The 23,909-nt window shown below is 49.5% G+C and overlaps 2 protein-coding genes across 2 annotated transcripts in view; both read right to left on the bottom strand.

Moving 5' to 3' along the window:
• Positions 1 to 8,857: 8,857 nt before the first annotated feature.
• Positions 8,858 to 16,636, bottom strand: c45h19orf53 (chromosome 45 C19orf53 homolog). Its single transcript, XM_060855080.1, has 3 exons — positions 16,499 to 16,636; positions 14,308 to 14,363; positions 8,858 to 9,114 (listed from the first exon to the last, which is right to left on the bottom strand). The coding sequence occupies exons 1-3, from the start codon at positions 16,590 to 16,592 to the stop codon at positions 8,992 to 8,994; spliced, it is 273 nt and encodes a 90-aa protein (XP_060711063.1). The 5' UTR covers positions 16,593 to 16,636; the 3' UTR covers positions 8,858 to 8,991.
• A 3,244-nt stretch (positions 16,637 to 19,880) lies between these two features.
• The window catches only part of mri1 (methylthioribose-1-phosphate isomerase 1), an 11,756-nt gene continuing 7,727 nt past the window's right edge, over positions 19,881 to 23,909 (bottom strand). The window contains exons 5-6 of the mRNA XM_060855019.1: positions 22,999 to 23,223; positions 19,881 to 20,632 (exon numbers count right to left, since the gene is read on the bottom strand). Of these exons, the coding sequence (XP_060711002.1) occupies positions 20,496 to 20,632; positions 22,999 to 23,223 (362 nt within the window). The 3' untranslated portion in view covers positions 19,881 to 20,495. The remainder of the gene's footprint in view (positions 20,633 to 22,998; positions 23,224 to 23,909) is intronic.

Here is a 23,909-nt window from a genome sequence, read left to right as displayed (position 1 = left end):
GTCTGTTTCCGCGCTGTACAACTCTGCTGGCTAAGAGGAAAAGGCAGGAGTTGAGGATTACGAGATTAGTCACGATCTCAATGAATGCTAGTGCCGAATCGATGGGCTGAATGGTCAGTGCTTACTCCTAGCTGTGACCAAATGACCTGTTGGAACCAAAGGCTGACTGTGAACACACCCATCAGCGGAGCAGGAAGAAATCAGTTGTCCTGGTCATGCCTGTAAAATAAACCATGGGCTCACTAATTGAAGGGAACTGGAGACAGATATTTCTCGAGTTCAATTTATTTTGAGGACTACTTTAGCATTAAAGCAAATTGTGGGGCTCCACAGCCTTAACATTTTCACTGGTGTTTCATTTTGTCATTAAAGGATACAATTACCTTATTAAACACATTTTAAAAGTTAACTGAGAGTTTAATTACATACACGTTTGCAAACCGCAAAGTCAACTGAATTAAAATCACAGTGAAATTAAAGGATTACACAGTACGTTCGCTTGCACACAAAGTCACTAAGGATATAGCCGGGTTAGGAAACAAATATTACTCCGTGGTGCCATAAAATGTGCAGAGAAGGAACTTAGACACCCGAAAGCATACCGGATATTCACCAAAGCCAGCAGGGAGATTTCCATTACACTTATGGAGCACCAACGTAGTCACATCAGCGTTGGCCTGGTGCTACTGGAGGGCAGAGGATCAAAGCACTCACCCTTGGATCATCTGGAGTTGCCATTGTTATGTCGTGAGCTTTAGTCTTTCTATCAAGTCATGACAGGAAAAATAGACAAGGTCTTTTCCCTGGTGTGGGGGAGTCCAGAACTAGAGGGCATAGGTTTAGGGTGAGAGGGGAAAGATATAAAAGAGACCTAAGGGGCAACTTTTTCACACAGAGGATGGGACATGTGTGGAATGAGCTGCCAGAAGAAGTGGTGGAGGCTGGTACAATTGCAACATTTAAAAGGCATCTGGCTGGGTATATGAATAGGAAGGGTTTGGAGGGATATGGGCCGGGTGCTGGGAGGTGGGACTAGATTGGGTTGGGATATCTGGTCAGCATGGACGGGTTGGACCAAAGGGTCTGTTTCCATGCTGTACATCTCTCTGACTCTATGACACACCTCAGGAGTAGGCGGGACCTAAACCCAGGTCTTCCAGCCCAGAGGCAGGGATACTACCACTGAGCCACAAGATCCTTCAGGACAGGGTGTCAATGGATGGGTGCCATGGAAAGGTTGGCAAATCATTCCCAAAGAATTAAGCATCCACTTGGGCATGTTACTGGGCCAGCAGGCTTGAACTAACGCTCAGGTGTTATAAGTTCAAATCCCATGTAGAGAATGAATGAATTGATTAATCTGGAATAAAACAACAGAGTCATGGAAAGGGCCATTTGGCCCATCGAGGTTGTGCTGACCGGTCTACACCAATCCCACTTTTCCAACACTTGGTCTGCAGCCTTGGATGTTAAAACGTTTCAAATGCTCATCCTCAATGACTCTCCTCGGCAGATCCCTCCATTCCGGAAGAAGGGCTTATGCCCGAAACGTCGAATTTCTTGTTCCTTGGATGCTGCCTGACCTGCTGCGCTTTTCCAGCAACACATTTTCAGCTCTGATCCCCAGCATCGGCAGTCCTCACTTTCTCTTTCCAGCTTCCCAGCCTCCGCACAAAAATCCTCAAATCCCCTTTAAACGTCCTGCCCCCTCACCTTCACACTGTGGACACCCCCTTGTTGTCGACCCTTCAACCAAAGGGTTTTTATACACTCTGCTCAAGCTCCTCAGAATCTTTTTCACTTCAATCCTCTCCCAGCCTTCTGCGTTCCAAAGAAAATTACCCAAATTTATCCAGTCTTGCGGCGTAGCTAAAATGCTCCAACTCAGGCAACATCAGAGCAAAACTCCTCTCCAGTGCAATCCTATGTGTTGCCTTGACAACCGTGTCCTACTGCCTTCTGGGAACTGTGAATAAGGTTTCGGTTGAGGGAGGGAAGGAGGAACCAACAAACATCCGCGGCCGCCATTGTTACCTCAGGGCTGGTGACTGCAAAGTTTCTCCACCCTGACTGTGCCTTCGGACATCCCCCAGGTGCCGTTGTGTCAACCTAGGGGACACACAGTCCACTGCACCCACTGTGTTCAAAGTGTTCCCAAAGCCGACCCAACGCACCCTCGGACTGGGCAGGGTAAGCGGCTGACTTCAGAGCCTGCCCCCCTCCCAATCCCCCCTGCTGCCCGACCCTCCCGAGAGGGAGTACTGCACACTCTCACGGACGCCGTCCTCGCCATGTGGGTTGGGCGCTGTCAACCCAAACGTTAAAAGGTCCCGCATCTCCCCGGTGACCTGGCAGGTACTTATCCGGCAACCGGACGTCATCGCGCGTGTGTCAGAGCTGGCTGTGCGTCAATTGGTTGCCCGCTTTGCAACAGCAACTGCAAAACCCACGTCACGGGCGCTGCAGCGCCTTTGGACTGCCTGGAGTTGTGAAAAGGACTGCTGAAACTCACCCGCTCGCCTTCCAGTTTCCAAACGTGCCTCAGATTGTATGTTTGCAATAATGTTTGGCTGCAGACAAAGGCAGACATATGGCTCTGCTCTTAAGTGTACACTCCAAAGTGCGTGATAATCAGAGCAAATTTCACAGCAGTTAACATCTGCCTTTTATATGCAGCCTGTGTATAATTACCAGCTATCATTCGCTAATGCAAAGTAGCAATTCATGGCACAGTTACCACTGTTTGTTTGGATACAGATCTCTCCCTCAAATATCAAATATTCCAGTCGGCTGTTCTGGACAGGACAGGATTTTTTGCTTTTCAGAATGTTCCCTCTGCATGCCAACCTTGACAAGGATCGGCCCATGCCGAGTTGCATCCACAATATCACAGCTGGGTCGGGTAGGAGCTGCAGAGCTCCGGACACAATTTCAAAGAGTCTCATTAGACAGTCACAGAACCGACTTGGCTGCACCTTGAAACCTGAAGGTCTGATGGGATTCACGACGTCAACAGTTTGCGAGCCAGGTGACAACAGAACACCTCGGGTATATTAAAACACACAGGAACAGAGGATCTGTGCAAAATTCCAAACACAGTCAACACTTTCGAGGCTGGTCTCAAGGGCTTGTCTCAAACGTGTTAGAGTTTCTTTGGCCCTATTTACATTCAGTAATAACACGTTGTGTCTCGCTGCTGGGAGCAACACTCATGCTGGTGTGGCGCTGCCACCTAGTGGTAATGCTGTTTTGTCTCGTTCTCATCAGGACATTCCACACGAACACCAATTCAATGGGAAAACCAACATCTGTAAGGAGTGAGCGCTGATTGCTGGAATCTGACTGGAGAATGCACTAGCTACTGATGATTGACAGTTAATTGCCGGGGCTCTGTCTAAATTTTAATCCAGGTAAATTGATGCAGATGGGCCAAGGCATTGCCCTGGGAAATAAGGCAATGAATAGTTGACACCTATTATGTTGAGTTGAGGTCGCCACAGTGCACATACATGCCCGTTCTGCTTGTATTCACCAGAGCTCTGTCTACTTAAACATGTAGCTTCTTGTATGCTGATGTGCATCACTCTGCAAGCCCAAACTGATTGTTTTAAGTCCATGGTCAGCGTAATTCTTTGCACACTTAGGATTAGCAAGTTTTGAGAAGATTTGTAGCTCAGGTTGAGGTTCTGGAAGGTTCGCTGAGCTGGAAGGTTCATTTTTAGACGTTTCGTCACCATACTACATATCATTAGTGAGCCTCCAGTGAAGCGCTGGTGTTATACCCTGCTTTCTACTTATGTATTTAGGTTTCTTTGGATTTGTGATGTCATTTCTTGTGTTGATGTCATTTCCTGTGTTGGTGCTGTAATTTCCTGTTCTTTATCGGTAACTTCGGGATGTCTCAAAGCACTTTACATTCAGGTTGAGTATTCCCTCTCAGGCACAATTTTTCCCCGCGTTACAGTCACTACGTACTGCAACTGTCAATGGGTGGAAATCAGTGAAACCAGAAATGGCCCAAGGCATTTACTGGTGGTAAATGGGGACCAAGTCAATGTGTTTGTTGATAGAGTTCCAGTTAGAATACCATGGCTTCTAGGAATTCCTGTGCGTGTTTGGCTTGTCCTAGGATGGATGTGTTGTCTCAGTCGAAGTGGTGTCCTTCCTCACTGATGTGTAAGGATACTAGGGATAGTGAGTCATGTCTTTTTGTGGAGAGTTGATGTTCCTTTGTCCTGGTGGCTAGTTTTCTGTCTGTTTGTGCAAACACTACTGCGAACCTGCAAACACCCTGTCCAACATCACGAGTGGTTGTGCTAGTGGACAGCACTTATTAAATAATCCTGGAATTACACCAAAATCGACTTAACATCATCAATCAGGCTCACAGTGTGATTTCATGTGTCTGTACTGGAAGCGACAAATGAGCTCTTTGCTCAGACCTTTGAGTATAGGAGTTGGGATGTCATGTTGAGGCTGTACAGGATCTCTACTGGAGCACTGTGTCCAGTTCTGGTCTCCCTGTTAGACGAAGGATATTATTAAACTGGAGAGGGTTCAGAAAGGATTTACCAGGATGTTGTCAGGAAGGGAGGGTTTGAGTTATACAAATAGACAGAAAAGGCTGAGACGTTTCTCATTTCAGCGTAAGAGGGGTGACTTTGTAGAGGTTTCTCAAACCATGAGGAGAATAGATCAGGTGAATGACAAGAGTCGTCTCTCGAGGGTGCGGGATTTGAAAACGAGGTTTTCGGCAGCAATTTAAATCAGCTGAGGGAGCTGGGCGGGTATAGGGAGAGCGCGGCAGTGTATAAATTCAGATTGCTCGACCTTAAAAGTTGAAAAGCTTCCCCGGTTTGCAAGGTTCGTGAACATGCGAAATAAATCAAACTGCTACCTGAGCAACTCCTTGGGCCATGACTGCTTTCACTGCACCGCGAGTCGCACTGCGTCGTGGCTGTAACGCGGGGAAGAGTTGTGCCTGAGGGAGTGAATACTCACCCTAAAGGTGCATGGTAGCTCAGTGGTTAGCACTGCAGCCTCACAGCACCCAGGGACCCGGGTTCGATTCCCACCTCGGGCGAGTGTCTGTGTGGAGTTTGCACATTCTCCCCCGTGTCTGCGTGGGTTTCCTCCCACGATCACAAAGATGTGAAGGTGAATTGGCCATGCTAAATTGCCCATAGTGTTATTAGTGTGTGTGTGTATATATATATATATATATATATAGGGTAGGGGAATGGGTCTGGATGGATTACCCTTTGGAGGGTCGGTGTGAACTTGTTGGGCCGAAGGGCCTGTTTCCATACTGTTGGGAATCTAATCCAATCGGAAGTGCTTTGAGTCACCCCGAAGTTACATTAGATTTTTTAGATTAGGTTACTTACAGTGTGGAAACAGGCCCTTCGGCCCAACAAGTCCACACCGACCCGCCGAAGCGCAACCCACCCATACCCTTACATTTACCCCTTACCTAACACTATGGGCAATTTAGCATGGCCAATTCACCTGACCCGCACATCTTTGGACTGTGGGAGGAAACCGGAGCACCCGGAGGAAACCCACGCAGACACGGGGAGAACGTGCAAACTCCACACAGTCAGTCGCCTGAGTCGGGAATTGAACCCGGGTCTCAGGCGCTGTGAGGCAGCAGTGCTAACCACTGTGCCACCGTGCCGCCACCACTGTGTCACCATGCCGCCACCACTGTGTCACCATGCCGCCACCTGAGGTATGACATAAATGGCATGCCCTTGACCAGATTGAACTCATGCAGGAGGAGAAAGTGAGGTCTGCAGATGCTGGAGGTCAGAGCTGAAAATGTGTTGCTGGAAAAGCGCAGCAGGTCAGTCAGCATCCATGGAACAGGAGAATCGACGTTTCGGGCATAAGCCCTTCTTCAGGAATGTCATGTAGGAAGGATTTCCCAATACAGGATTCTTATGTCATAGAAGCATGATGTTGGCTATTATGCCCATTGAACCCATTTTGCCATTTAATGCAATCATGGCTGATTGACCACACTGTTCCCATAATCTTTACACCATTAATCATCAAAACTAGATCAATCTGAATGCACAGAGTCTGCTTTCCCATCATCCTCTATTCACACGTGCACAGTATATGGGCTGTGACCGAGCCAACTCAGAGCCAGACTGAGGAGATTCTCCGAATCCCCAGTTTATTTCCATTTCCTGAGAACACCGACAGAATCTCCAGGCGTTTGTTGTTCCCTCCGTGGCAAGTAAAGATTCGTTCGGTATTCCCAGGGAAAACGCCCACGTGGCCAGTGAACCGATAACGAGGCCAAAGATTGCCAAGAACGACGTTCGGGTGAAAGAGAAGCGTGTCAGGGAGGGTAGGAATCACATCGAAAATGCAACCGGAAGGAGAGGGAATGCACCCCAACCGCTCGCGGTGCCCACCTCTCCCTAAAGGCGTCCAACGTGTTGGCGGGACACCCAGTGTTCCCGCTCCAGGGACCCCCCCAACCAAGGCACTGTGGAACGGGGGCACGCAGTTGGCAGACTCCCCACCCCACCTCCACCACCTGCTTATATCCGTCAGCCAGTCCCAGGTTAACAGCCCCAACCCTGAGTCTCACAGTCAATGAGATCCACCCAGCCATGGTTCCAATCACTCCGGTCTGCTGTGAACATATTCAGTACTACACTTTATCACAGCTCCTGGGGGGGGACTCAGCCTGTTCTACATCCAACTCTTTGAATTGCAGAGGCTCCTCACAGACACCATACATCCATCCCTCCCATTGTAGTGACAGTTAATGACCAACTAACGTGCCTTTTGTTGCGTTGGCAGGTGGAGGAGTACTGCGCCGCATTCCTGGGAGAATTCTCTGCCCAATTGGCACGGCTGCCTCACAGCTCCAGGGACCCAGGTTCGATTCCGCCCTCAGGCCGCCTGTCTGTCTGTCTGCACGCTCTCCCCTGTCTGTCCACGTGAGTTTCCTCCAGCTGCCCTGGTTTCCTCCCACTGTCCAAAGACGTGCAGGCTTGGGTGGGTCGGATATTGTGCAGGCTGGGGTGGGTTAGCCATGGGAAATGCAGAGTGACAGGGACAGGGCGGGCTGCTCTTTGGAGGCTCGGTGCGGACTCGATGGGCCGATTGGCCTGCTCCCACACAGTAGGGATTCTGTGATAACAAACAGAGCTGTGAGTGGAAGTACAGTAACAGTGCAGCGTACTTCTCAGGATTGCTCAGAAATCTCGTGGCAATGAGCAAATTGAAGCACAGGGGACCGAAGCCAATGCAGTGATTGCCTGGGGCCAATACATCAGCTCCTTATCACTGTTTTCAACCCAGTCTTCAGGCATCGAAACTAGGATCATCTTGGACCCTCGAGCTCAGTATTACAATGGGTTCAGTGTGCATTCTGCTCCCCATTTGATTTTTTATAAACCCGCACCCCTCCGTCTGGGTTCCACGTGGATCCGTTTACCTGGGTGCGAGTTCCAATGTTCTCACTGTTTTCTTCATCATGTGATCTTAACCAACTTTCTTCAAAACGTCGTCTGGTTTGACATGGAAAATAGCAACCAAACCCATGTGCCTGTGTGGCCACCATTACAAATGAGATCTTCCCACATCTGAATACAAGGGAAACTGGATCAAGCTGAAGAGTTGGGATTCAAAAACCAATTTTGTTTTAACTCTTAAAACAAAATTATTTTGTGTGACAGAGTAGCACTGGCAAGGCTGGGAGTGATTGCCTAATTACAATGGCACCAATTTTGGCGCTGTCCAAAGCAGAGTAGGCAGTGAAGAAGTTTTCTCGAAGATTACAAAGAGATCTTCATCAATGGGCTGAGAAATGGCAGATTGAGTTCATTCTGGGTGAATGCGAGGTATTGCATTTTGGTACAACAAACAAGATTATGGCTGATACAATTAATGGGTGATGCTGCAGAACAGAGGGATCGAGGGGTGCAGGTACATAATTCTTTGAAGTTTGCATCACACATAGTGTGGCTGAAAAGGCGTTAAGCATATTTGCCTTCATTGCTCAGTGCTTTTGGGTACAGGAGTTGGGACGTCATGTTGAGGTTGTAAAGGGCATTGGTGAGGCCACTTTTGGAGCACTGTGTCCAGTTCCGGTCGCCCTGTTATAGGAAGGACATTATTAACCTGGAGAGATTTACCAGGATATTGCCGGGTGTGGAAGATTCCAATAGACTGGGACTTTCTTCATTGGAGGAGGTTGAGAGATGACCTTGTAGAGGTTTATAAAATCACGAGGGGTATAGATAGAATTAACGGCAGGTGACCTGTCCCTAGGATGGGAATTTCAAAATTAGAGGGCGTATTTTTTTCAGATGAGGAGAGATTTTAAAAAAAACACGAAGGGGAAATTGTTTTTGAGAGTGGTTCGCATGCACAATGAACTTCCCGAGGAAGTGGTGGATGTGGGTACAGCTACAACATTTAAAAGACATTTGGATAAGTACATGAACAGGAAAGGTTTGGAGGGATATGGGTCAAGATCAGGCAGGTGGGACTAGTCTAGTTTGGGATTATGATTGGCATGGACTGGTTAGAAAGAAGGCTATATAACTGAAGGCTCTGTTCCTGTGCTGTATGACTCTGTGACTGTAACATTAAGGCTCTTATCCTATGCTGTATGACCCTGTGACTGTAACATTAAGGCTCTGTTCCTATGCTGTATGACTCTGTGACTGTAACATTAAGGCTCTGTTCCTGTGCTGTATGACTCTGACTGTATAACTGAAGGCTCTGTTTCTGTGTTGTATGACTGTGCCTCTCTAATCCAGTGACAGTGACACTGTGTGCATGAGTTTTTTTTTACAGCATGTGCTCAAAAGGAATCGGCAACACAATGCAAAATATATATTTTTTTTAATGAATGAATCAAAATGTATCCAAAGAGGACGAAAGTATATTGGCGATATCACTTTACAAGCTTTGCTGAGCTCCTTTCCGATATCTGGAGATACATTCCAGGCTGGTAAATGTTTAATTGTTTGCCTTGCCCTTCTTCTGTGGCGCTTTGACAATACTCAGTTTCTTGGGCATGTTGGAGCTAGCTTTCATGGTGACATCGTGCTCAATCCTGTTCCTTATCGCAACTTCCAGGTTCTGTGGAACACGTTTAAAAAGAAGCAGAAGAAAGTGAGGACTGCAGAAGCTGGAGATCAGAGTCGAGAGTGTGGTGCTGGAAAAGCACAGCAGGTCAAGCAGCATCTGAAGAGCAGGACCATTGACGTTTCGAGCACAAGCCCTTCATCAGGAATGAGGTTTGTGCCTCAAGGGGGCCGAGAGATAAATGGGAGAGGGTTGGGGCTGGGGGGGGAGGTCGCTGTGAATGTGATCGGTAGGTGAAGGTGGGGTGAAGGAGATAGGCCGGAGAGGAGGGTGGAGTGGATAGGTGGGAAGGACGATGGACAGGTAGGACAGGTCATGAGGGCGGTGCTGAGCTGGAGGGTTGGATCTGGGATTAGGTGGGGGGAGGGGAAATGAGGAAACTGGTGAAATCCACATTAATCCCGTCTGGTTGGAGGGTCCTTAGGTGGAAGATGAGGTGTTCTTCCTCCAGGCGTCAGGTGGTTAGGGTTTGGCGATGGAGGAGGCCCAGCATCTGCATGTCCTTAGTGCAATGGGAGGGGGAGTTGAAGTGTTCGGCCATGGGATGGTGGGGTTGTTTACTGTGTGTGTCCCAGAGATGTTCTCTGAAATGTCCCGCGAGTTGGCGTCCTGTCTGCCCAGTGTAGAGGAGGTCACATCTGGAGCAATGGACACAGTCGATGAAGTACTTAGTCGTGCAGGTAAATCTCTGATGGATGTGGAAGGCTCCTTGGGGGCACTGGACGGAGGCGAGGGGGAGGTGTGGGCACAGGTTTCGCACTTCCTGCGGTGGCAGGGGAAGGTACCGGGACGGGCTGGTGGGTATGGATCTAACGGGGGGGTGGGGTCATTCCACATTCGACAGAGATTTCCCTGCACCACCACACATGCCATCTACTGTATCCATTGCACTGTCTCCTCTACACTGGGGAGACATGACGCCAACGTCTCTGGGACACCTGCACTAACCAACCACACCGCCCCGTGGCCAAACATTTCAACTCCCCCTCCCACTCTGCCGAGGACATGGAGGTCCTGGGCCTCCTCCATCGCCGCTCCCTCACCACCTGATGCCTGGAGGAAGAACGCCTCATCTTCCGCCTCAGGACCCTCCAACCCCAGGGCATCAATGTGGATTTCATCAATTCCCCCATTTTCCCTCCCCCCATCTCATCCCAGTCCCAACCTTCCAACTCGGCACCGCCCTCTTGAACTGTCCTACCTGTCCATCTTCCTTCCCACCTATCTGCTCCACCCTATCATCAATACCCCACCTTCATCCACCTATTACTCTCTCAGCTACCTTCCCCCCACCCAGCCACACCTCCCTCCCATTTATCTCTCAGCCTCCTTGGGCCACAAGCCTCATTCCTGATGAAAGGCCTATGCCCGAAACGCTGACTGTCTCACTCCTTGGCTGCTGCCTGTGCTTGTAAGAGGAAGCAGTAAAACACCTCGAAAAGACTTGCAGCCTTAAAGCTTCAGCACTGCCCGAGAGTAAAACATCTCCTTCTGCAAGCCTTCTCTGACCGTCATGCCAAGGGGCACAGAGACTAAACACAACCAAGTGTTGGCAACACAAACACTGCCTGGGCAGCCCGCCAACTCATAACTCCTGGGCACCAGTGGGAGTGGTCAGTGCATTGAGTACAGGAGTTGGGAGGTCACGTTGCGGCTGCATAGGACATTACTTCGGCCAGTTTTGGAATCCTGCGTTCAGTTCTAGTCCTCCTGCTACAGGAAGGGTGTTGTGAAACTGGAAAGGGTTCAGAAAAATATTACAACGATGTTGGAGGGTTTGAGCTCCCAGAAGAGGCTGCACAGGCTGGGGCTGTTTTCCCGGGAGTGTCAGAGGCTGAGGGATGAACTTATAGAGGTTAATAAAATCATGAGGGGCATGGATAGACGAGGGCTTTTCCCTGGGGTCGGGGAGTCCAGAACTAGAGGGCAGAGGTTTAGGGTGAGAGGGGAAAGATTTAAAAGGGACCCGAGGTGTATGGAATGAGCTGCCAGAGGAAGTGGTGGAGGCTGGTACAATTATAGCAGTTAAAAGGCATCTGGATGGGTATAGGAATAGGAAGGGTTTGGAGGGATATGGGCCGGGTACTGGCAGGTGGGACTAGATTGGGATATCTGGTCGGCATGGACGGGTTGGACCGAAGGGTCTGTTTCCATGCTGTACATCTCCCTGACTCTACGACTAATTACAGCATTGAAAAGGCATATGGATCGGTATATGAATTGGAAAGGTTTAGAGGGACTTGGGCCAAGTGCTGGCAAATGGGACTGGATTAATTTAGGATATCAGGTCAGCAGGGACGGGTTGGACTGAAGGGCCTGTTTCAATGCTGTACAACTCCATGACGTTCTGACCTCTGAGGGAAGCTGGTCTCGACGTGGTTGGCAAACAGCGCGGGTAAACGTGGCCATGCGTTGCTCCAATGGGCTGGTTGGGGCAGCTCACCAGAATGGGGTAAAGTTAAAGGTCACGACAGCATTCCCCTTCTACCCCACACACAGGAAACTCACTGAACGTGAACAATCACATCTGGAGCGCATGTGCTGAATGCTCCTGACCATCCAAGGAAAGAGCTGCAAATGTCTCACAGCATACAAGGTTGGATAAGGAGCAGGCCATTCGGCCCCTCGGGTCTGCTTTGCCATTCTAGATCATGGTTTGATCATCGACCTCATTGCGATTCTCTCAGACCCAATGCCTTCAATCCCGAATTCACTCCATGATTTGATAGGCTGGGACAGCAGGGTGGGAGGTGACTTTATCGGGGTGGGGGGGTAATGAGGGGTATAGATAGAGTTGATGGTAGTTGTCCTTTCCCTAGGACAGGGGAAATTTCAAGACGAGGGGGCACATTTTTAAGGTGAGATTTTAAAAACTCATGGGTGGGGGGGGCAAATGTTTTACACAGAGGGTGGTCGGCGTGTGCAACGGACTTCCAGAGTGGACGTGGGTACAAATTACAACATTTAAAAGACATTTGGATAAGTCCATGGATAGGAAAGGTTTGGAGGGATATGGGCCAGGAGCAGGCAGGTGGGACTAGTTTAGCTTGGGGATTCTGTTCAGCGTGGACTGGTTGAAGGATCTGTTGCCGTGCTGTATGATTCTATGACTGAACCTTCAGGGGTGAAAGGTTCCAAAGATTCATCTCCCTCTGAGTGAAGGAATTTCTCTTCACCTTAGTCCGAGTTGGAAGTCCCTCAGTAATCGGACAGGGAGCTTGCAATGAGCAGCAGCCCAGCCTGCTAACTCTCCGCGATACTCCTGTCCGAGGTCAGTTAGTCTGCCAAACAGAAAGACCTGCATTTATATAGCGCCTCTCACGGACCGCAGGACGTCTCAGGAAGCACTTCCCCGAAGCGCAGCCACTGACTTAAAGGTAGGAAACGCCCGAGGAATGACGATGAGGAAGAGCTGCTTTGAGGGGTTATTTTGTGAGAGGTTACGGGACATCACAGCCAGAGCCCCGGGAAGACGGGGAAGGGTTTCTCTACGTTGCAAAGACAGTTATGGAGGTTACGCGGTAAGGTACTGTTTGAGCCCACGTGACTCAAACACTAACAAAGGTCAGAAAGGGAGCAATCCCAATCCCATTGGGTGTATGCGTCCCCCAACAAACCAGTCAACATTGCTCTCTGGCTACCTCTGCTGGCAGAACTGCAGCTCTGCAGGATCACCCTCCCTACCTTTACAGCTTGGTACACTCTTGAGTTGGGTTCAAGTCCTGGCCTGGCAGAAGAATGGGAGTGAATCTACACCCACGGTGGGCTGAGGGAGGTCCTCTCATCCTTCCCGGATTGGAAAACGGAGGAGATAACCTCGCTGCTCCAGTAGATGTGATACAAAGCCGGAGAAGGTGACGCTGGGGTCTGGCGTAGGCAAATAAGGGAAATGTGCTCTGTCCCGGGCAAAATGGCAGGTGGGTTTGGCATCGCAGGGGTTAAAGTTCTGGAGAAAGAGGGGCGAAGGGGTGGGGGGGAACTTGTGAGGGCGATGGGAAGGAAGCAAGGAAATTTGTTGGGAATGTCGAAGATGTAGATCTGCAGCTACGGAGACAGGGTGGGGGAGTAGGCCGGACTGGATTGCCCCTTGGTGCTTGGCCATGGAGTTGAAAGGCTGAATGGCCTCCCCCTGTGCTGGAAACAACCGTAGAGGTCGCCCAGTGGCCCTCGCACATCGAAGGCGTGCACTGAATCCCTCCCCCTCCAGCTCGTTGTCTTCACACACACTGGGGTGGGGCCAACCAGGCAGCTCCCATCAACTCTCCGACCACACTCTGCTCAAAGCCTCAGCTGGGGGTGGGGAGGGGAGGTCACGGTCTTCCCTCTGGAGTGAGAGGGTTCCGCAGTGAGGCCCCCACTCCCGAGATCTGAGAACAGAGGCGCAGCTAACGCTCCATTCGATTCCGAGTGCTTTACTCTGGCGTGAAATGCTGTCATCTTCAAAACAAAGCCCCGCTCAGGTGGATGTGAAATCCACGGGTGGCTCAGTGGTTAGCGCTGCCGCCTCACAGCGCCGGGGGTCTCGGGTTCGGCTTCCGCCTTGGGCGACTGGCTGTGTAGAGCTTGCACGTTCTCCCCGTGTCTGTGCGGATTTCGTCCCACAGTCCAACGATGGGCAGGTTAGGGTGGACTGGCCATGGTAGTTACAGGGATAGAGTGCCGGTGGGATGCCCGTTCTGCACAGCATGGATTCTGAGAGTCTAAGGCTCGAATTGAATTGAATTTATTGTCTCGTGTACCGAGGCACAGTGAAAAGCTTTGTTTTGCGAGCAATACAGGCAGATCACAGAGTTAAGTAACATAGATAGTGAATGATAGATAAACAGAAATAACTCAAGGATTGGAGGTGATTGGGTAATCCTCCCTCCCAGAGAGTGAAGGCTGGCTCACTTTATGTACACCAGGCCGAGTTAGGCTAGATTTTTCGTTAATCAGGGAGTGCGGGTTTATGGGGGACAACAGGAATGAAGAGTTGAGGCCACAGTCAGATCAGCCAAGATCTGGCTGAAATATGAAGCAGGCCTGATGATCTACTCCTACAGCCAATTCTTATCATTTTAAACTGTCGTCCACGCACTGAGATAGCTGCAACCAGCCTTCTATTTCTCCCGCTCTTCAGTGTTTCCCCACCTACCACACACAGATTAAAATACAGCCGTAGACACGCACTCATTTCAAAACACGTACCTTCTTCAATTTCTGCTGTTGAACAACTCGAGTCTTTTTTGGAGCGATTATTCTCCCTAACGAGGAGTGGGGTAGGGGAAAACGAAAAAAAGGTTATCAATCAAGGAAACCCCAAATCAGTGGGTACAAAAATATGAAGGGGTCAGTTGGCTGGGTTGCGATGCAGAGGGATACTTTCAGCGTGGGTTCAAACCCCACAACGGCTGAAGTTATCATGAAGGACTCTCCTTCTCAATCTCTTTCCTTGCCTGAGGTGTGCTGACCCTCAGTATAAATCACCACCAGTCCTCTTTTGCTTTCGAATGGCAGAAAGCAGCCCTTGAGTCCAACAGAGTCCTGTTTCTCTGTCCACAGAAGCTGCCAGTCCTGCGGAGTTCAAGCAGCAATTTCTGTTGAAGTTTATTTCAGATTTACAACATCCACAGCTCTTTGTTTTATAATGCGACCCTCAAGGACAATGGCAAATTTAAATTTACTGTAACCAGGCTTGACATGGAGGTGCCGGTGTCGGACAGGGTGGACAAAGTTAAAGTCACACACAACACCAGAAGTGAAGCGAAAGTAACAGTCATTCTAACAGATGAGAGACTTAACAAACAATCAAGGTATTTTTCAATGTATAATTTCAGTTACATCCCACTGTAAACTTTTGCTATAAATTTTGTGTCTTATGTCCTTATACTCCACAACCACCTGATGAAGGAGCAGTGCTCTGAAAGCTAGTGTTTCCAATTAAACCTGCTGGACTATAACCTGGTGTTGTGTGATTTTTAACTTAACACAGCACCAGGTTATTGTCCAACAGGTTTATTCGAAAGTGCAAACTTTTGGAGAATTGCTCCATCATCAGGTGGTTGTGGAATACAAGGTCGTAAGACACAGAATTTATAGCAAAGGTTTACAGTGGGATGTAATTGAAATTATACATTGAAAAATACCTTGATTGTTTGTTAAGTAGATATTGGGGCTGGATCATAGGACACAGAATCTATAATAAAAGATCAAAGTGTCATACAACTGATGTGATGTGTTGAGACAATCTAGATGGCTGTTAACCCTTTAGTCACTTAGAATGGGGATTCGGGTTTCCAGTGATTAATATGTAAATCCTAGAACTTCTTTCAAGTCACAAGGGGACATCTCAGCGCAGACAATGCATTAAAGGCATGGGGTTAGAGTCTGTATCTCAGCTTTGAGTCAGACAGGATCTATTCCAAAGTAGGAATTTATAAAATGTCACATGGACTGACTGCCCAGCGATTCTGTGCTTTTTTGATCAGAATAGAATGTATCTGCAAATGTAAATTCATCCCATAGACATATACATATATCTATATATATGTGTGGGTGTGTGTATGGACTATAACCTGGTGCTGTGTGATTTTTAACTCTGTCCACCCCAGTCCAACACCAGCATCTCCATCGTTCATGAGGAAGGATAAGGAGCACAATAGATACACAATGGCAACGTCATCATCATCTGCATAGTATCCGCCCAGGGCCAACACAGACCCCGCCCCTCACACAGGCCCCCCCCGCGCTCCGCCCCTTTACACAGGCCGCGCCCCTCACCCTGCGCTCCGCCCCTTTACACAGACCCCGCCCCTCACCCTGCGCTCCGCCCCTTTACACAGACCCCGCCCCTCACCCTGCGCTCCGCCCCTTTACACAGACACCGCCCCTTAACACAGACCCCGCCCTCCACCTGCGCCCCGCCCCTTAACACAGACCCCGCCCCTCCACCTGCGCTCCGCCCCTTAACACAGACCCCGCCCCTCTACCTGCGCTCCGCCCCTTAACAGACTCCGCCCCTCCACCTGCGCTCCACCCCTTAACACAGACCCCGCCCCTCCACCTGCGCGCCGGCCCTCACTCTGTGCCCGCCCCTTAACACAGGCCACGCCCCTCGCCCTGCGCCCCGCCCATCAATCCAGACCCCACCCCTCATCCCACACACCAGGCCCCCAGCTCAGACCCCGCCCATAACGCACAGAGCCACGCCCCCTCCCCAGGTTGTGCCCTGCCCCCAGGCCCGGCCCGGCCCGGCCCTCTGCGCCTGCAGCGTGCCGCGGCTCCCGATTCGCCCCGGGATCGGAAGCAGGTCGCCGCTGCCGCCGGTGGGACTATCGTGATGAGTGCGTCCCCTTCCTGCACTGCCGCGGATACTCCCATCACCTTCCCCTCACCTCACCTCCTTTCCGGGGCTGAGCGACTCCGCCTCGCTTCCCCTTCGGCTTCTTACCCGCCGGGGCCCGCGCCGCCAGCTTCAACCGACCTTGCGCCATGGCGACCAGTTACTGCGGCATTGTGGGATAGTGAGGGACGTGGGATAGTGAGGGGCACGGGATAGAGCATTGTGGGATAGTGAGGGGCACGGGACAGAGCATTGTGGGATAGTGAGGGGCACGGGACAGAGCATTGTGGGATAGCGAGGGGCACGGGACAGAGCATTGTGGGATAGCGAGGGGCACGGGACAGAGCATTGTGGGATAGTGAGGGGCACGGGATAGAGCATTGTGGGATAGTGAGGGGCAGTACCCACAGGGAGGGCCTCAGCCAGGACCTTGGGTTCATGTCACATTACAGGTGATCACCATTGCACTACACACATACTCCCACATGCACCCCCTCACAGACTTAAGACACTCTGCACTCACTACACACACATACACTTTCTCATACTCACAACCCCCACCCCAGACAGACACACACACACACAGACAAAGACCCACATACACACATATATTGTGTGGGGTGAATTTGTACTTGCAGGGTTACATTGCACTTTGTGCAAAAACTGTACACATTCATGTCGAACTCTGAGCTCAAAAAACTGCATGAATTTATGTAAAACACATCTCACTTTTTAGATTAGAATCAATCTAAACATCAGGTCATAGACAGAGAACACAGGGGGCTAACACCTTCAATATATTGTCTAGCTATCACCATTGTTAACAGCTAACCCGAGAATGCAACTTTAAAAAGAAGAGTTTTGTGATTTACACATGAAAGAAGTGAAACTATCACTGTATTCTAACAGATGAAAGGCTTAACAGACAATCAATGATTCAATGTATAATTTCAGTTACATCACACTGCAAATTTTTGCTATAAATTCTGTGTTAGGATTGAGCCCTCCACAATCACCTGATGAAGGAGCGTCGCTCCGAAAGCTAGTGCTTCCAATTAAACCTGTTGGACTATAACCTGGTGTTGTGTGATTTTTAACTTTGTACACCCCAGTCCAACACCGGCATCTCCAAATCAGGAAAGGGATAGAGCATTGTGGAATAGTGAGGGGAAAAGGATAGAGCATTGTGGGATACAGGAGGCCAATATGAACGACATTATGGGATATTGAGGGGCAATAAGTAGCAGCATTATGGGATAGTGAGGGGCAATGGAGAGGGAGCATTGGGATAGTGAGGTGCATTGTGGGGGACAATGGATGGGGGCATTGTAGGATAATGAGGGGCAAGGGATGGGGCATTGTGCAATAGTGAAGGGAAATGGATAGGGCATTGTGGGATAGTGAGGGGCAGTGGAAACAGAAACTGGAGTAGGCCATTCAGCCCCTGAGTGCAGATGCTGGAGATTAGAGTCAAGATCAGTGTGGAAAAGCACAGCAGGTCAGGCAGCATCCAATGAGCGGGAAAATCGATGATTCAGGCAAAAGCCCTTCATTCAGCCCCTGAGCCTCCTGATGAAGGGCTTATGCCCGAAACGTCGAATTTCCTGTTCCTTGGATGCTGCCTAACCTGCTGTGCTTTAACCAGCAACACATTTTCAGCTATCATTCCACGAGACCATCCCTTAAACTGTTTGCTTAACAGGATGTATCAATCTCAGTTTTAGATTCAGTATCCAGTGCCATTTATGGAAGAGAGTTCCATTATTTGTATACAGAAACTTTTTAACATCTCTCTCTTGAATGGTCTGACCCCTATTTGTAGGATTCTCAACAAACAGAAATAGTTTATATCTATCTATCCTGTCTTTTCCCCTTAATAAACCCAGCTATGGTAACTTCTGCAAGACATGCCAGATCACCGACATGTATATGATCATCACATGTGGGGACACCACCCACCACATACACGGCAGGTACTCATGTGACTCGGCCAATGTTGTCTACCTCATATGCTGCATGGTATTATTAGTGAGATCAAGCAGATACTATGATAACAGATGAATGGTCACCGCACAGTTGGGTACACTTCAGCCTCCAATCTTTGGGTAAGTGTCCTCCAAAGGGGGATTCGAGAAACACAACACAGGATCGCATGAGCAGAAACCAGTAGCCAAGTTGTGTACCCCTGAACATGGTCTCAAACATGTTCTTTGGTTCATGTCGTGCTGTGATCCCACCATCTGTATCTGTAAAATCTTCCTTACAGTCCTGTTTTGACACCATAATTTGTCATGATCTCTCCGTCTCAATTAATTTGTACAGTTTTGGATTACTTGTTACATCAGTCACATTCTCGGCATGAAACTCTTATACCAAATATGTAATTCTAGTCATTTGTTTTGTCTCCCGCAGCTGTTTATTTTCAATTTTTTGTGATTATCTTTCTGCATCAATTAATCAGATTAAACGTCACCCCTCCACTTCTTATTCAGCTGTTGACACTTTACTCACACTGTCTGTCTTAATCACCTGTTTATTTGGCCTGTCAACACTCTACTCACACCATTTGTATGAACTTTGGATCTCTCCGCTTATAAAATCTGTGTCCGGGTGCTCTCGACACCTCACCTGACGAAGGAGCAGCGCTCCGAAAGCTTGTGACTTTGAATAAACCTGTTGAGCTATAACCTGGTGTTGTCATGTGACTTCTGACCTTGTCCACTCCAGTCCAACACCGGCAACCCCACATCATGTTAAGAGCAGGGACGACGTGGAAACCCTCCCTGGCATGAGAAGTGACGGTAGTGAATTGTGCAAGTGTATTTGAGCGATGGCTGGACAAGGAGACGAGGGAGAACGGAACAGAGGTTCATTTAGAACACAGAACAGTACAGGCCCTTCGGCCCACCATGTCTGTACTGACCATTATGCCATACTAAACCAATCCCATCTCTCTGCGAATTTTTTCTATTCCTTGCCTGTCTGTCTAAATACCTCTTAAACATTGCTATCCTATCTGCTTCTCTCACCTCCCCCCAGCAGCACATTCCAAGCATCTACCTTGCCTTGCGTTAAAAAAAAATTGCCTCGCACATCTCTTTTATACCTCCCCAACCCCCCTCACCTTAAACCTGTGCCCCCTTGTATTTTCACCCTGGGAGACACTCCGACCATCCATCCTATCTGTACCTCCTTATTTTATACAGTTCGTGACCCTCCCATCACGGTCTCCAAAGAGAAACAACCAAAGTTTGTCAATACAGGCAATATCCCGGTAAAGTTCTTTCGTATCCTCTCTAAAGCGTTTAGATAGATTTAAATGAGGGACGATAGAGGAGAGGCTTGGCTGCAGGGTCAACAGGACCAGATTCTGTTTGTGACGCCATCTTAACATCATGGAAATAAGCAGGGACATCGATGCACGCAAGATGATGCCAAATCAGTTTAAACCAGCATCCAGTTTATTGTTAAGGACAGACAGGAAAGAAAAGAGAAGATTTGAGATAAATCTTGAGATCACGGTCAGGTTTAGGAGAATCTCTACAGATTGGAGATTCGGCCCATCAAGTCCACACTGACCCTCGGAGTAGCAGCCTGTCCTTCTACTCTATCCCCGTAAACCTGCATTTCCTATAGCTAATCCACTGAACCTACACATCCTTGGACACTATGGGGCAATTTAGCCAATCCACCTGACCTGCATATCTTTGGACTATGGGGCGGAACCGAAGCACCCAGAGGAAACCCACGCAGACACGGGGACAATGTGCAAACTGCACCCAGACAGTCGCCAGCGGGCGGAATCGAACCCAGTTCCCTGGTGCTGTGAGGCAGCAGTACTAACCTGCTGAGCCACCGATGTGGGGCAACACAGTGGCTGGATGTTGACGATTTCCAAATACAGGGAACATAAGGAAAATCAAGTGATGATCAAACATTCAGCAAAAGTGAGGAAGGCTTCCGATGGTTAAAAAAAAAACCCTGAAATGTGAGCAGCAAAAGGGGTCGGGGGTAGGAAGGGGCGAAGAGGAAGTGTACAGTCAGCAAGTGTGGCTCATGTCCCAGCCTGCATTTTGTCAGCCAGTGCTTTCCGAAGTTCTTTGGGATCGTGAACCCCAAACTCCGTGATGATTCCCGCTGTGATGAGGCTGTGAGGCGTAATGTCAAACGCGGGGTTCCACACGCCGATGCCTGCAGATGACAGAAAGTAGTCCCTTTTGAATGAAAACGGTTTTTCCTTATGACTCCCTTGGTGCCTTGACACAGTTCTATCACTGTCACGATGTCAGCTTTGATTCAGTTGGTTCAGCAGTCTTCCGTTAGATGGATGAATCATAGAATCCCTATTGTGTGGAAACAGGCCATTTGGCCCAATGAATCCACAACAATCCTTTGAAGAATATCCCCCCCAGACTTATTCCCCTACCCCATTATCCCTGACTAATGCACCTAACCTACACATCCCTGAACACTATAGGGCAATTTCACATGGCCAATTCATCTAAACCTGAATATCTTTGGATTGTGGGAGGAAACTGGAGCACCCAGAGGAAACTCACACAGACACAGAGAGAATGTGCAAACTCCACACAGACAGTCACCCAAGGTCAGAATCAAACTGGGGTCCCTGACACCGTGAGGCAGCTGTGCTAACCACTGAGCCACCATGCCGCCCTACACTGCCTGGAATGGGAAGGCGGTGACAATTGGATTGGATTGTCATTGGATTGGAGACCCAGGCTAATGCTGGAAGGACATGGCTTCAAATCCTACCACCTTCACTGTTGGAATTTGAACTCAATGCATAAATCCAAGCATATAAAGCTAGCCACTAGTAATGGTAACATATTGAAACCCCATCTGGTTTTAGATTGATAGAGTCTTGATGTCACGAGGAATTAAGGGCTACGAGGAGAACGCTGGTAAGTGGAGTTGAAATGCCCATCAGCCATGATTGAATGACGGAGTGGACTCGATGGGTCGAATGGCCTTACTCCCACTCCTATGTCTTATGGTCTTATGAATGTTTCCTCTGTATGGACTTGTTGGGCCAAATGGCCTGTTTCCATACCGTAGGGATTCTATGATTCCGTCCACTGATAAGATATAGGATGCTGAGCTGCATGGTGTGAAGACAACAATTTCTCCATCAACATCAGCAAAATGAGGGAGCTGGGCATCGACTTCAGGATGCCAGGTGGGCAGCATGCTCCTGTGGTGGGAGATGGTCGAGAGCATCAGATTCCTGGGAGTGACTATCACCAACAATCTATTCCGGTCCACCCACATGGATGCTGCAGTCGAGTGTGTGGTGCTGGAAAAGCACAGCCGGTCAGGCAGTGTCCGAGGAGCAGGAGAGTCGATGTTTCAGGCATCAGCCTTCATCAGCCCATTCCTGATGAAGGGCTTATGCCCGAAACATCGATTCTCCTGCTCCTCAGATGCTGCAGTACTTTTCCAGCACCACACTCTCCACTCTGGTCTCCAGCATCTGCAGTCCTCTCTTTCTCCACATTGAAAGCACACCAACATCTTTACTCCCTCAGGAGGCTAAGGAAATTCAGCAGGTCCACCAAGGACTCTTAACGATTTTTATTGACGCACCACAGAAAGCATCCTATCCAGACGCATCGCGGCTTGGGACAGCAGTGCCCTGCCCAGGACCATGAGAAACTACAGAGAGTTGTGAACGCAGCCCAGTCTATCCCACAAACCAACCTTCCATCCGCTGACTCTGTCTACACTCTCCACTGCCTCGGGAAAGCAGCCAACATCATCAAAGAGGAGAAAGTGAGGTCTGCAGATGCTGGAGTATCAGAGCTGAAAATGTGTTGCTGGAAAAGCGCAACAGGTCAGGCGGCATCCAAGGAACAGGAAATTCGACGTTTTGGGCATAAGCCTGATGAAGGGTTTATGCCCGAAACGTCGAATTTCCTGTTCCTTGGATGCTGCCTGACCTGTTGCGCTTTTCCAGCAACACATTTTCAGCTCTCAACATCATCAAAGACCCCTCCCACCCCAGTTATACCCTCTTCCACTGTCTACCATTGGGCAGATAATAAAAAATGTTTGAAAACACCCGATTCAAGAACAGTGTCTTCCCCGCTGTTATCAGAGATATGAACTGACCTCTCATATATTTTCCCTGCACCTTCTCTGTAACACTGTACAGGTAGCCCCTGGCTTTTCCCAAGTTCGCTTTACTCCACTTCACTTTTACGAAAGACCTACATTAGTACCTGCTTTCGCTAACCAGAAGAAAGCCGAAAAGGATTTTCACTTTTACAAGAAACGGCAAAATCTTTCCCGTGTAAATGAACACGTCTTCACTCTATGCCATTTCAGCTTACAAAAGGTTTCATAGGAACATCCCACCTTTGGATAGCGGGGAATACCTGTATTCTGCGTTCTGTTCTATTACCCTGACGTACCTCTGTAAGGGATGATTCACCTGAACAGCACGCAGCACAATACTGTTCACTGTATTGTGGTACAATGTGACAAGAATAAACCAAACCCCTCAGAGTGAAGAGGACTGACCTGCAACTGCTTCTTACCTGGCGCAGCGATGCGGGTCCCATTGAAGTCCGTCAGCTCTTCACCAGGCCGTTCCTCGACGACGATCTGCTCCCCGCTGTCCAGCGTCAGGTCACATGATGTGCTCGGGGCTGCCACGTAGAAAGGGATGCGGTGGTGCAGAGCGGCAATGGCCACCTGGTAGGTCCCGATCTTGTTGGCTGTATCTCCGTTGGCCACCACCCGATCGGCTCCCACCACCACAGCTGCGTGCACGCACAAAGTCAGCCGGTTAGTCGCCCGAGCGGTGAGACCCTCCCCCCCCACCCCCGCGCCCTGCATCCGTGGAAATGCTCAAGTCAAACCGGAACCGGCCTGATGGCCGTCACCTTCCCCCACACAGAGCCACCAATCAGACCCATACCCCCACACAGAGCGGCCAATCAGATGCATACCCCCATACAGAGCCACCAATCAGACACCGCTCACACAGAGCCGCCAATCAGACGCATTCCCCACACAGAGCCGCCAATCAGACCCATACCCCCACACAGAGCCGCCAATCAGATCCACACCCCCACACAGAGCAGCCAATCAGACCCATACCACCCACACAGAGCCGCCAATCAGATCCATACCCCCACACAGAGCAGCCAATCAGACCCATACCACCCACACACAGCCGCCAATCAGACCCATACCACCCACACAGAGCAGCCAATCAGATCCATACCCCACACAGAGCAGCCAATCAGACCCATACCACCCACACACAGCCGCCAATCAGACCCATACCACCCACACAGAGCAGCCAATCAGATCCATACCCCACACAGAGCAGCCAATCAGACCCATACCACCCACACAGAGCAGCCAATCAGATCCATACCACCCACACAGAGCCACCAATCAGACCCATACCACTCACATAGAGCTGCCAATCAGATCCATA

This window comes from Hemiscyllium ocellatum, chromosome 45, assembly GCF_020745735.1.
Source record: "Hemiscyllium ocellatum isolate sHemOce1 chromosome 45, sHemOce1.pat.X.cur, whole genome shotgun sequence".
NCBI lineage: Eukaryota > Metazoa > Chordata > Chondrichthyes > Orectolobiformes > Hemiscylliidae > Hemiscyllium > Hemiscyllium ocellatum.
This window is presented reverse-complemented; position numbering and strand designations above follow the sequence as displayed.

What these genes read in the sequence shown, in the direction of transcription:
- c45h19orf53 (XM_060855080.1), bottom strand. Translation starts at nt 16,592, where the DNA reads ATGGCGCAAGGTCGGTTGAAGCTGGCGGCGCGGGCCCCGGCGGGTAAG. An exon ending in CGCTCAGCCCCGGAAAGGAG is followed by an intron (nt 14,364 to 16,498) that starts GTGAGGTGAGGG and finishes ACTCCTCGTTAG; the next exon opens with GGAGAATAATCGCTCCAAAA. An exon ending in AACAGCAGAAATTGAAGAAG is followed by an intron (nt 9,115 to 14,307) that starts GTACGTGTTTTG and finishes CGTGTTCCACAG; the next exon opens with AACCTGGAAGTTGCGATAAG.